This window comes from Penaeus monodon, chromosome 6, assembly GCF_015228065.2.
Source record: "Penaeus monodon isolate SGIC_2016 chromosome 6, NSTDA_Pmon_1, whole genome shotgun sequence".
Lineage (NCBI taxonomy): Eukaryota > Metazoa > Arthropoda > Malacostraca > Decapoda > Penaeidae > Penaeus > Penaeus monodon.
In genome coordinates, this window is record NC_051391.1 from 17,916,376 (window position 1) to 17,931,152 (window position 14,777).

The 14,777-nt window shown below is 30.0% G+C and overlaps 1 protein-coding gene and 1 long non-coding RNA gene across 2 annotated transcripts in view; both read right to left on the reverse strand.

Annotated features, from left to right (window-relative positions):
• Positions 1 to 6,081, reverse strand: part of LOC119573897 (tetratricopeptide repeat protein 14-like) — a 69,449-nt gene extending 63,368 nt beyond the window's left edge. Inside the window, exons 1-2 of the mRNA XM_037921002.1 lie at positions 6,051 to 6,081; positions 5,826 to 5,930 (exon numbers count right to left, since the gene is read on the reverse strand). Coding sequence (XP_037776930.1) covers positions 5,826 to 5,930; positions 6,051 to 6,081 — 136 coding nt within the window. The remainder of the gene's footprint in view (positions 1 to 5,825; positions 5,931 to 6,050) is intronic.
• A 587-nt stretch (positions 6,082 to 6,668) lies between these two features.
• On the reverse strand, positions 6,669 to 12,861 carry LOC119574306. The gene is made up of 3 exons (XR_005228845.1): positions 12,811 to 12,861; positions 12,385 to 12,498; positions 6,669 to 6,733 (listed from the first exon to the last, which is right to left on the reverse strand). It is a non-coding gene; the product is annotated as an uncharacterized LOC119574306 (long non-coding RNA).
• Between the last annotated feature and the right edge of the window lie 1,916 nt (positions 12,862 to 14,777).

A 14,777-nucleotide genomic window follows, 5' to 3' on the forward strand; every position in this document is an offset into this window, starting at 1 on the left:
ACTTTATTATAATTATATATAATATATTATATATATTATATATATATATATATATATATATATGTATATACATATATATATATATATATATATTTTATATATATATATATATATATTCTATAATTATATAATATAATATGTATTATATATATATTATATATTTCTATATATATTATATATATATGTATACTTATCTCTTCTTCTTCTCGTTCTCTCTTTTACTATCTTCTCATGTCTATTCTATCTTATTATATCTATATATATATCATATATACTAGTACTACTTATAATCTTATATATATATTATATATATATATGTATGATTATATATATATATATTGTATGATATATATATATATATATATATTATATCTATGTGTATATATATATTATATATATTTCTGTCTGTATCTTTCATATATGGTATATTACTATTTATACAATATATATAGTTATATTATATTTATATATTATACTTCTTTTATACATTCATATATAATCTATAATTATATTATATCTATATTCTATTCTATAATTCTATATATATCTATCTATCTTCTATATCTTAGCTTATTTACTATATATATACTATATAATATTATCTTATCTATATACTATCTATGTATACTATATCTATGATTATTTATATATATTATTTACTAATAGTTATATATATATCTATATTATATATTATATATCTATATCTATCTATTCTATCTCATTATATATATATCTATATTATATATATATATATATATATATATATATATATATATATATCATTGTCATTTGCTCTTCTTCTCTCTCTCTCTCTCTCTCTCTCTCTCTCTCTCTCCCTCTCGCTCCCCTCTCTTCTCTCCTCTCTTTTTTTTATATTTATTATATATATCATATAAATATAATTATATATATCTATATTATCTATTAATATATATCTTTTATCTTTATTTATATATGTATATATATGTATATATTCTGTATTTATCTTGTATTTCTATGTCTTATATATATAGTATATATTATATTCTATTATTATCTATAATATTATATATCTATATATATTTATATATATCTATTTTCGATATGTTACTTATATCTTTTATCATATCTATACTATTATCTATATAATCATACTATATATTATATAATATATTTCTTACTTATACTCATACTATATATAATTTACACACATACACACCTATACCACCCACACACCACTATATATATCATATCTATATATAAATATCTTCCTTTGATATTATATATATATATTATATATATATATATCTATATATTATTATATATTATATATATATATCATATATATATATACATATATTTGTATATATATACATACATACATATATAAATATAAATATATATGTATTTTTTTCTTTTCTTTTCTTTTCTTTTTCTTTTCTTTTCTTTTTTATAATAATGTACTGCAGGGTTTCTGTTCTCTCTGGAAGACACACAACAGACTTTGCACACTAAGTTGATTCAAACACTCCTAAAATGGAGTATTTACTACAGTATAAGAGAATAACGTTCTTCATAAGACATCATATGGCTACAATAAGCCTCCAAACTTAAAACGTTTCTGAAGTGATAATAAAGAAACAGCGATTTTCCATAAACTACCTGCCAGAGTGAGCTGAAACTTCCCACAGGTGTACACCATGTACCCCAGAGGGGTAATCTATGTGCTGTTTTCAATCCCCAGAAGAGGAGCTGTAATCCAGTTTTCAAGCATGTCAATATAGGTTTAAGAAGGGATACCAGCTGTCGATAGACAACTGGTAAATGTCGCCAACTCTGTCCCACTTGTTGCAATCACCAGGACAACTGCAGAAAAGCTGAACAGGAAGGTCATGCTCAAGAAGAGGATAGTCAGTGTCAATTACTGTTGCAGCAAGAAAGGGTTGCTGGGCTTGCAGAGGAAAGACCACAACACTCCACTATGCTGTCTACTATCCATGCTGCTTCAATGGCTGGGGAGAAGCCACTGGTGATAGCTGTTTACAATGTTGGCATGACTAAAGTGTCAACACTCGGTGATCAGATGGTCAATGCTCACCTACTGGACAACTTCACAGGTACAAGGAACGGTATTAGATTTGTACTTTCCTATAATGACTCCCTGGCCCCATTATTACTAATCTTACTGGCCCCTCAGACTAAGGCATGGCCAAGATCCTTGCCATAAAAGGAAGCTTCGGTCGTTGATTGTTAGTTGTTTAGTAGGCATGGGTCTCATTGGGCATCTGGAAGAATTACACTAGGAACCTACCTGCCCCTGATTGCAAAAAGATCTCGGCCTGTACACACCTAGGATCGTGTGTGTGGAGGCAACTCCAATGTGCATGGCGAGCAACAATTACCCTCTTACACAATATCTTGGAAAAGTTGCGTGTTATCTGAGTAGTAACCAAACACTCGGCTTATTTACATATAGCAAGTCTGACAACTCCCCCATACTCAGGACTTCCAACACTATTACAATTATAAATCATGAAAAATAGCATTCTTCCTTAGCTGTAGATGGCAGAACACACATGAGGGTTCCCAGGTTCTCACACCAACGCTTCCTGGCATCACATAAGTACAAAGGCACTGCCATCTGTGGTATACCTTGGATGACGGCATTTGCACCAACTCACTTAACATACCAGCCACAGCTATATTGAGTTCACTAGGACCGTAGGATATCTGAAATTTTTGATCTTCGCCTGCTATAAGCAGATCTATTCACCCTTAGTCATGGGTTCATTTCATGGCTGACGTGTGTGGGTGGCTCCCTGACATCGTGATCAGAGTTTTATAATCGTCATCGTGAGGTCCAGATGACAGGTCTATTCACCTGGTCATGGCCTCTGAGTGACAGGTCATTCACATCATTGGCCAACTTGAGTGTGTTCTGGGCAATGAATCACTTCTGTCATTGTTACTATGAGCATCCCCCTTACACTCTATGAAGTCTTTTATTAGTTTACCCCTTACACTGATGCACCTACCCCTTGGCATTGAATCCCTCAACAACCTATAGCTTTGTGCAATTTTCCAAAGCCTTCTTTCATTAATCATTAGCAGCATTTTAAAAATCTTTTATTAAAAACAATTTTTTGCAGATTTTCTTACTCTTGCTTACATATTACATCAAATAACAATGAATTTTAGTAGTAATTAAGAAAAGAGTACATACAGGAGATGCTGAAAATGTGTTTGTAAGCAGATACGCGAGAACACACATGTTTACGTTTTCCGGGGTGGTATAGTCACTGTTACTCATTACTCTGACATGCCTCTTTTTACAATTTAACTTTCCACAGTTAACAGAATTCAAGCAAATATTAAAACTTATTGTATTTCCATATCTCCTACAAGAAATGCAGTTTGTGCATAACCAAAATGATGGTCTCAACCTGGCAAAAATAATTAGCTACTGGTGGCCCAAAAAAAGAATTGGAAATGTTTGGGACAAGTTACCTAAGGTAAGCTAAGCCGAACCAAACGCCAATCTCCCTCCCTAACATTATTGGCACAACAAACACAAAAAGATAGTATAAGTTAAGTATATTATATTTTTTCTTTGCTATTACATGGAAAGAAAATGGCAGCAGACAAGAGGTCGATAATAATTTTAATATTGTTTAATAGAATGGAGACTACTTAAATGAAATTACAGAGAAAGTTTTAGAATAATCTGAAATCCATGTTAACTCTAAGTCAAGTTTGTTCAAGTAAAACCATTCAGCACTTGTAATATTTACTTGCACATGAGATTAATAATTAACATGATGCGGCTGTTGTAACTATGTCCCTGCTAGTCGAGTTTTAATGGACCACATAGTAAAATGCTCAAACGGCGCCACACTGCTGCCGGATGCCACTGTGGTCATGGAGGGAGACCACGCTAACGTTGTGTTGGTGCTGTAGTTGTCCTTATGCCCCCTAAATTGCTTCAAGTGTTTTCATAATCAAAGAGACATGTAGAGGGAGATGGAATGGTAATGATGAAGATGATTTGTCGGTTTTTGTCCCTCTACCCTGTCTAGATGTTTTCTGTCATATCACCACGTACATCTGAAACCTAACTGTTCAATGGCACGGGATCCTAGATGGAGGAGGAAAGGAACATTGTAATGGACGCGAATGTAAGGCCAGTAATTCTACTGTAACTTTTTTTTCAAGTTTCATACTCATTTCCTCCTGAAGAAAATTAAAAAAAAAATTATATCATTACAAAACCTAAATAACGTAGACACTCATATTGTCCATGCATCAAACATTTAAATAGTAAACTGAAGAAAATCATTGCTAAAACTTGTAATATGACCTCAAAATACAGATTCTTTTTCTACATTTACAAATCATATCATAAAAACTATATGAATGGGGTAGGTGAAAGCACTACAAGCTTTGATGTGCTTCTCCTCCCTCTTGCCTCACCCTGGTGGAAAGCTACGTGCAAATTTATTCCCTGTCCCATGACGTGGTTAGGTTAACGGACACATTACCTGTTGTAGTCCCATTGGTATACTGTCAGTGACATGAAGCGAAAACTTACCAAATGACTATTGGAGACTACCTCTAGTTATTTCTTACAGTAGTAAGGGCAGAAGTGCCAACAGGTAATTGCCGAAGTGGGTAATTTGTGCCAGGTACACCTGCCTGGACTCTTGCTTGTTACAAACAGACATATAGCAGTTGATAATGAAATTATGATATAGATAGTAGTTTGTGAATGTCCAAAAAACATTTCTATACCAATATAAAAATGATAGAAAATTGAAAATATTTTTTTAATATACATTCAACATTCATACGGATTTAGTGAAAAACTAGAACTAAAACTCAGGAGAGAGGCACAAAAGGATAAGACACAGGAATAAGGAGGCTAAGGTCATGTAACTTACACATTCAGAAGAATGGATAGATTTTGCATGATTCTTTAAGAGAAAAGGGTGAGTTACTGACATGGAAGAGAAATTTACAATATGGTTTTATTATCATCATTACTATTTAATATTATTATTACATAATCCCTAGTTTGTCATACAACACAATAATCACATAGCAATTATCATTAATAAATGATATCATTTTCAACACCAATAATAATAATAATAATACCACTACTACTAATAATAATGATACTAATGCTAATAATAACAACCAACATCAACAACAACAAAAAGAATAATAACAACAGCAGAAAAAGAAGGAGAGGGTATCAGATTACCCCAATGCCACCGGGGGGAAAACGGAACAATGCTCAGTGGTGTCTATTTCTTTTGTGTGGTGTGTGACAATTGTCCTCTGTACATAGATGCGCTGTCTGCTACTGTGCTTAGCCAAAAAAAGGAGTCAATCTAGTGTGACTTAGTTCGACTTAATCTGATTTCCACCCTTCCTTTGAATTGGTGATGGGGAAGTGAGAAAAAATAAATTACTTATAATGTCCTATAACCATTAGTAAGAGCAAATAATCGCATTAAACATTTACCACGATTTTCATAAACAAGGAAAAGGGTAAACGGCGGGTGATGCGAGACTGAGACAGGAAATATACTGTTAATTGGCTCATGGTGACTTTCGTAGAAGTGGTAGCCATCTATGTGACTAAAAAAAACAATTAATAAAGTAAATTTTAGTGGCCATGTGCATATTTTATTGTTCCACGCTACCGTACATGCTCGTCCGGTGGCAAGGGCATTTAACATTAATGAATCAAGTCTCTGGAAATAAGGAAAAGGCAATTTATATTCCTACCTATATATGTTTCCAGTTTACTATCAAAGTCACAAATGAATGGGTCTTTTTACCTTTTACTCCATATTCATCCATATCCTCCTCCACCCATGGGTATAGCTCACTGGAGACAAATAAATGCTCAGCCTTCTTACCCCTAATTGAAATGCATGAAAGCCCTATGTATGCATCTTACGTTCACACTTGCTGTTCTAAAAGAAGAAAATTACATGTTTCTCTACTAAAGTGAAGAACACAAAACGTGTTAAAATAATATTTTACTGAAAATAAGTTCTGACTAATGTATTTCCTATACTCCCATAAAGGCATGAGTACCACTCTGCCACAAATGTTTACTCACTACATATTAAACAACAAAATTGTATATATTGCATCTATATTCTTCTTCTCCATTCTATAGCACAAAAAATATTACATAACCTTCCCTCTCTCCCTAACAGCACAACTTTCACATTGATTTCCTAACACTCTCAATGTTTTATACAGGATTACATGATTACACCATACACATTTACTTTCTCTCCTACATCTTTTTACACATTCACTGCAATACCTCTCTTGTTTTCTCACTCTTGTGCTCACTTTTACAAGAATTTTTCCTCTAATGTGCACCTCCTTACCTTTCTGTTAGTGGCTCTCTACTCTGGCCGCACCCCTTCACCTTTCATCCTATGTCTCGCTCTCTCCCTGTCTCGTGCACTCACTCCCACTTTCTTGAACATGCACTATTTCTCTCTCTCTCATATCTGAACCATGTACTTACCAAAATTCTAAAAGATGAGCTTTGTAGGCAGCATAATTAACTTCTTTTAGATCTAATTTAGTTATGTCTTCTGGTCTCGTCAGGTCTAGTAGTAAGCTTGTTTGAGATGTACATCTCCCCCTCATGACCATGAAAGGTTGACTAGTGATCTTGTCACCAGGTCACTGTTGAGGGAGACTGCTGTAGTCATTTTTCTGTCTAAAAGAATAAAAAAAAATAAATAGAGGTGATTTTGTTCTAATCCCATCCTTGATGAAATTATGGACAGATTATTATTATTATTATTATTATTATTATTATTATTATTATTTTACAATTATTATTATTACATATTTTATTCATATATTATTATTATTAATCAATCATATTATATTATTATTAGATTATCTATATTATTATTATTATTATTATTATATTATATTATTATTATTATTAATTATTTTTTTTTTTTTTTACTTTTTTGGTTTTTTTTTTTTTTTGGAGGATGAAATTTATCATTCACCATTTCATAGTACTGCAGTCTTATCAACACTCAGTAATTAGCATTTTATATACAACATATAAGACAATGTAAACTACACACTATTGCTACATCTAACAGGTCTACATATATATACATATCGTCACTATAATACATATGATACTTACTTAATATTATATATCATGAATCAATAAACACATACAACTGCACACACCACATCACAACCACACACACCATACAGTAAAATATATATACCATATATATCATTTATCTATCTATATATGTTTGTATGTATGTAAGGTATGTAAGAGTATGTATGCCCCTTCTCCTCCCCCTCTTGGGGGGCCCCCCCCCCCCCCCCCCCCCCCCTTTTTCCCCCTTTTTTTTTTTGGGTTGGAAAAAAAAAAGGGGCAAAACGGGGTGCCAAAAAAATTTTACTTTTGCGCTTTTTTTTCAAAAAAAAAAAAAAAGTGGTTTTTAAAAAAAAAAAAGGGGGCATTACGGGTTGGTTTCTTTTTTTTTATTTTACCCATTAATAGAAAAAAAATTAAATTTAACAAGTATAGGACCAAAAAATTTAATTTTCATATTTTCTAATCAAAAAATGAACGAATATTTGTTATTGGATTCAAATTTTCCTTAAATGTAAACTTTATTTGGGGCTCTATTCGCTCCCACCCTGCACGTTTACAAAAAGGATCATTTCTGAAATGGACATTTCTTCTTAAGAAATATAAACAAAAAATTTTACATTTTTTTTTATCAATTTAATTTGCTCGGGCAAAAAGCAGTTTTAAAGTCATACCTTTAATCTTCCCTATTTAAAAAGAAGTAAATAAGCCATAAAAAAAAAAAAAAAAAAAAAGGGGAATTTTTCCACCGGAAAATTTCAATTTTTTTATTTTATTAAATTTTCTATTTACAAAAATATATATTATTATCATTATTTTTAATTAAAAAAATTTATTTTTTAATTATAAAATATTTTTATTTTTATTTAAATTAATTTTAAGAATTTTTTTTTTTCTTTTTTTTTTTTTGGGATTATTACCATTCTTTCATATTAACATGTATTAAATTTTAAAAAAAGCAAATACCTTTATCTTATTTTCTTGCAAAATTTAATTTAATAATATATTCACCACCTGGAACCAAAAAAAATAAAAAATAATTTTTTTTCTCATCCTATAATAGGGTATTTTATTATTTGTATTATTTATGTATTATTAATTTATTATTATTAATATGTATAATTCTAAATATCATATATTATTTTATTAATATTTTAATTATAAAATATTACTAAATAATATAATACTTTATTTACTAATAAATTTACATAATTATATTTTTCATCTTATAAAACTTTTTAATTTTTATACAAATTGATGTAATCTTCACATCTTTGGGCTCTATTCATTTTTCATTCATAAAATTCATATCTACTTGTATATATTTAATCCATTACAATTTCCATAAAACCATATACATTAAAAATTAAATATATTTTACAATATTTTATTCATTTTTATTATATATTATGTATTATTATTATTATTATTTGTATTAGATTATTTATGTATTATTAATTTAAATATTATATATTATTTATTATAATTATATATTATTTATATATATTTTAGATATAAAACATAATTACATTATATTATTATATATAATATATATAATATTATTATTTTATATATATTTAAATATACTTATATAATATCCTTATATATATATATATTATATATATATATATTTTATCATTTATTTTTTTATATATCTTTGATATGAAATATTATTATATTATAATCTTTTTTATCTATTCTTAGTATATATACTTAATATATATATATATATATTATATATTATAAAATATTTTATATATAAATATAATATTATATATATATTATATATGATGATATATAGTATAAAATATATATATATATATCTATATATTATATATTTTATATATATATATATAATATATATATATATTATATTACATACTTGATATATATATATATATATATTAATATAATATATAATATATTATTATATAAAAATATATTATATATATATATATATTTTATATATATATTATCTTTTATATTTATATATATATTATATATATATATTATATATATATATTATATATATATAAATTAATATATATATATTATATAAAATATATATTATATATATATAAAATAATATATATATATGATATATATTATATAACATTATATAAAAATATATATATATAGAAATTTATAATATATATATTGATATTTATTATTATATATCTATTATATTTTATTATATATATTATATATATATATAATATATCTATATATATTATAATATATATATATTATATATAAATTATATATATATAATAGATATAAAAATATATATATTATATATATATATAATATATATATAGCATATATATAATATTTTATATTAATATATATATTATAGCTATATATAATATAAAAATATATATTTTATATAATTTTGCATATTTTATGCAAATATATCAAAATATGCATATATATATATATATGCAATATATTATATATCCAATATATATATAATATATATATATACATATATATATATATATATATATGCATATATATGCATAATATGCATATATATGCATATATAGCTTTATAATTTTATAATATATATATATAGATATATATATATATATAATATTGCATATATATCATATATTTTTGCATATATAAAAAATTTTATCATATATATAATATATATATATATAATATAAAATAAAATATATATATATAATATATATATATTTTGCATATATGATATATGATATATATGCTATATATGCATATATATGCATTTTTATGCATATATAGATATATATGCATATATTATATTGCATATATATTAATATGCATATATATGCATATATATATATATTAATATATATTTTATATATATATATATATATATATATATAAATATATAATATATATATATATATACATATACATATATATACATGTTTTCTTATGCATCTCATTTCAAATTTGAGTGACAATATTTACCTCAACTTTTTTTTAATATTTCCTATTTAAAACCGTGTTTGTATTGTTTATTTGAACACACTACAATGTCAATAGACAAAATACTAGCTCAGTTATTTTAGGATGGCCACATATTTATTTGGCCCACTGTACATGTATGGGTAGCGTGTTAACATCTACCAAAACTTAAAAGGATTCTGGATAGAGAATAACAGCATATCTATGAGGAAAAAAAATATATTCTAAACAGTACTGTCAGTGTCTTGGAAACTACTTATGCATTTTAGTATCTGAGTTGTATAACAGAAATTATATGAAACCATGACTGAGTGTCATATGTGGTAAAAAAACCATAAATAACCCCAAATGATAGGTAAGCTATTGGAAATCAAGCAACTTGTTTAGCCAAACAATGATCATTTTGGGAAAATTTTATGAAAGCACCATAATCTTCAGTTCTGAGAGTACTTTATATAGCATTATTGTTTTGGTACCTTTCTGTGCCAAAAACTATTAATTGTAGTCTGTATTTGTGCAGTTCCCCAATGATCTCTTTTAACTCATTGCCGACGGGTACGTACATGCCAGGGTTTGTATGTATGGACATGCCATGGTGTTTTTTTTTTACAATCACCGGCAAAAGATTATTTTTTGCCACTGAAAGTGTTTAAGTCTTTTTTAAAACACTTTTCATTTTTACATATAAAGAAAGAAAGAAAGAAAGAAAAAAAAATACAACAAACCTATGATGCCACACACTGCTTATTTATTCAGACTATAGAGGGGAAAATGATAAACTATGGAGTCTATATAACAACAAAATATCCTTCAGTCTTGATTTATCAGGAAAATGGCAAATAGAGACTTTAGAAAAAAATTTGAACTGAAAATACAACATATGGCTCGTAGTATTACGAAGAAACGGCAAGGGAGGTTGGAATTTGGCATGAGTGGTCACACATGCTAGGGTGACGATAAAGCCCCGGCAGCTGGGCCCAGGCCACTATGAAACTATCCATCGGGGAAAGGATTAAAAATGTGGCATATATCATCCATATCATTAACAGTACAAGGAATCAACACACTGACAAATGAAGACATTTTTCATCTATGACTTTTCAAAAGTAAATAAAGACATTATTTAACTCAATGCTGTGGGGAAAGTGCTATGATCTTTTTTTGTGTGTGAAATGTCTCTGCACATAGATGGCTCTGCTAATGCTAAGCCACAAAGGAGTCAATTAGTAGACCTGATTTCACCTTTCCTTGAATTGGTGGGATTTTTTTTTTTTACACTAATTTTATGAATATCTATAGTGTTATTTTTATTATAGAAATTATAAGTACTATAATGTTATAGACATTAGTAACATCAATATAAGATAACAAACTATTTTCGAAAAGAAAAGGTTAAAGGAAAGAGGAGAACAAAAGGAAAAGGCAAGGAGAAGAATAAAAAAAACATGTAAAATTAGTTGAGGCAAGGGCTAAGGACCAAGGTAGGGGTGATCCCCCACATTGGGCCCTTGTTCCTTTCTCTTAACCCCCCCACAACAACGAGCAAGGTGGGGGGGGGGGGCTTTGTACCAAATTGCTTGTCTTGGGATGCAGAACCCATCTGATTGCTTTATTTCCATATCAGGGGCTCCAATGCTGGGCCCACTACCTGACTGCCAGGGACTTACTCTCTCTACATGGAATTGGTGTCAATCTATTTTTTTTTTCTGACATTATTTTTGGCCTCAGCAGATTATTTCATATATTAATAACTATCACAGTGCCATTACATTTTCCTGTAAATGTATACCAAAGTATAATGTGCCACACAATTTTCTTGTCATCAACTTAGGAAGGAAATACCATAGCTGAAAATCGTCTTATTTTTTGTCACTCTGTCCATTAAAGGCAAATTTTCCCTTCTACTGCATGGCTGTGAGAAATTTAAATTATACCGAAACGGTTCATGATTGAACACTATTTAATGTGAATGATCATGGCACCTATTGCTGTCTACTAATTCTTGTTGAGAATTTGTGATTTTCCAAAATATGTAAAATGCTGGTGGGTGAATGTGGGAGTATATTTAAAACGTCAATTGGGAAGATTTAAAGGGGTGGGGTTCCTTTAAAATTATAAGCCACAAAGTATAAACCATAGTAAATAATAATAATAATAATAGTACGTAGACGGTCCATTTACTTTAATCTATATTATCATTTACCTAAGTGTCCGACCAAAACATAGAACATCATATTCTTATCTCTTAAGTAAACCAATGAAAAACTGTCTCGAGAAAATACCTATGCCAAGCCACTACATCCAGAGAAAATTGCAGGTCTTGTGGCGCCCTTGTTTACACTCCCGAGCGTCGCCCGGCAGAGATAGGAGCCCTCGCATTCGGGAGCCTCACGCGCCTGTTTTGAAAAATATAAAATTTCGTGAATAGATGTACTGAATACTCTTAATGACCTTACAATATCATAAGATCATACAGATCACACCTACTCTATCTATAAGTAAAGGCATTCATACAATTACAGTATCATGAAAACAATAACAGTAACATAAAAGTTTATCTTTAACAGCTTTTCTCGTGGGTAATTTTACATTCTCATGACCACCAATTCTACAAGTACCATTGCGGACTCTCTCAAGCTGAAAACAAATTCATATACATTTGTTTAATTTCATCTCCGTATGGAGTGAATTCGACATTCCTGCAGTACCATGTAAAGCGGCTGGTTCAATGGTCGGTCAATGTGTGTGCGGCGTGGTCGTGGGGAGCAACAGATACCGCGCCGGGTAATGCAATTCTCATTGCTTAACTCCTTAAAATCTCTTCAAAACATCCTTCATTGTACTGGGTGAAGGCATCTGTTACTGTTATGTGAGAGAACAATGACTTAACATTTGGGGGCCTTTGTGGGGGGGGGGGGTAGCCTAGCACCTTTTGAGGGGTTCTGTATATTTTTTTAAGTTTAATTAAGCTATATATATACCGAATACAAATACCTAATTCAATTATTCGAACTTGAAAATTTCTTTTATTGCCTGTAGAGAAACATTTGAAATTAAAAAGAATTAACAAGAGTCATTTTAGGCCCCCCTTTCATCAAGGGGTCTGCAGGGCGATGAAAAATTGCCTCCCCCCTCCGTCATTATCTACGCCATTGCGGGTAATATATTTAATGTGGTAGCTATGATGGCCGGGTTTTCGATGTACATTGTAATTATCGCTATATATCATAATCCTAGGAATGTAAAAATATAAGAGACTTCTTCTCTTATATAGTTTCTCTTGTCAGTGAGGTCTGCGCATGCCTGGATGAATTATTAAGCAACATATGCCTATGATACCAAAGGAATGGAGCACCGCTGAATCTATATGAAGAGTAAAGGCACGCAGTACAATGCCAACGGATTTGTACAAATTGTAGTTTTTATTATTACAGCCAGTCAACCTTCCGTTAGTAATTAGATGATGTCATTTGATACCTCAGGGGTACCATTACTGGGTACTAATCCAGAACATCAATTGGCCTAATCCGGGCTTGGATTTGCATTCTCAAGCGACGACTTTTGAACCAATTAATTACCCAGTGCATGTCAAGTCGATGATCAACAACTTTGGAGATAAGTTTCCATAAGGAAATGATTGTTTAGTTGGATATTTGGCATCAAAGGATATAGTAAAACATATCTAAGAACTTGTGATGTCACAATAAATTCTAATCCTTTTCATGGAAAGAAAGTAAGGGTTCCCTATAATAGTGTCTTTCAGGCATCAATTTTCTATACTGAAGATAGACAGCCACCAAAACATTGTTTGTCGTCTGTTAACTAAAATTACATTGAACTTATATTTGATTCAAGATAAAACAAACAAAATACTAGTCAATTAAAATTCCCCGGTAATATGGAATAGGCATGTTATAATCAAATAAAGGTTTCTGTCAACTAAGTAATCGGGAAATAATCTACCATATCTGGTCTGAAACCTGTAAGAGCAGCTGTAACTAACAACTTCGGAAGCCGTACGACACGGTAACAGCTCCGATGAGATACGCAACTTTGTAATCTGTTTTGAGTATCCAGCACCTGGACCTGACAAACTGTCAAGCAAGTCAAGGAGTTCCGAACTCAGAAAACGCAGCCTTTGTTAAGATGATAAAACGGTGTTAATGTATATTGAAGACTGCATGTAATAAAATTGTATATATGCCGCCTATAGCCTATAAGCAGCAAATAAATCTAAAGTTAACCAAAGAAAATGGTTATCATTTATGTTATAAAATGTGTACATCAAATATTTGAATATAGAATGTTTACAGGGTGAATTCAGAGGATATAAATGCCATCTTTCAGCATCTTGAAACCCTTAAATCTCTATACAATTGTTTGACATTGCCTTGTGGTCGTTACAAAACACGGCATCATCGAATTTTGTGCTTAGTCCTGTCACTGCAACCGCCTCGAAAAGGTGCAGGAACTGAGTGCCCTCTATTAGGTGAAGCAGCCTTTGGGTGGTTGACTCACTGTGGAGGGATGAAAAAAGGGTTCCAAACAATGATGCCTACCTAGTAGGTGGAATTGCATCCCCTTTGATCTCTCCCCAGGGGTTCTCACCTACCCACGTGTTTGTCGTCATGGCACCCTGGTGCTCTGTGGAGACGAGAGTCCTGGAGGTTGAGCG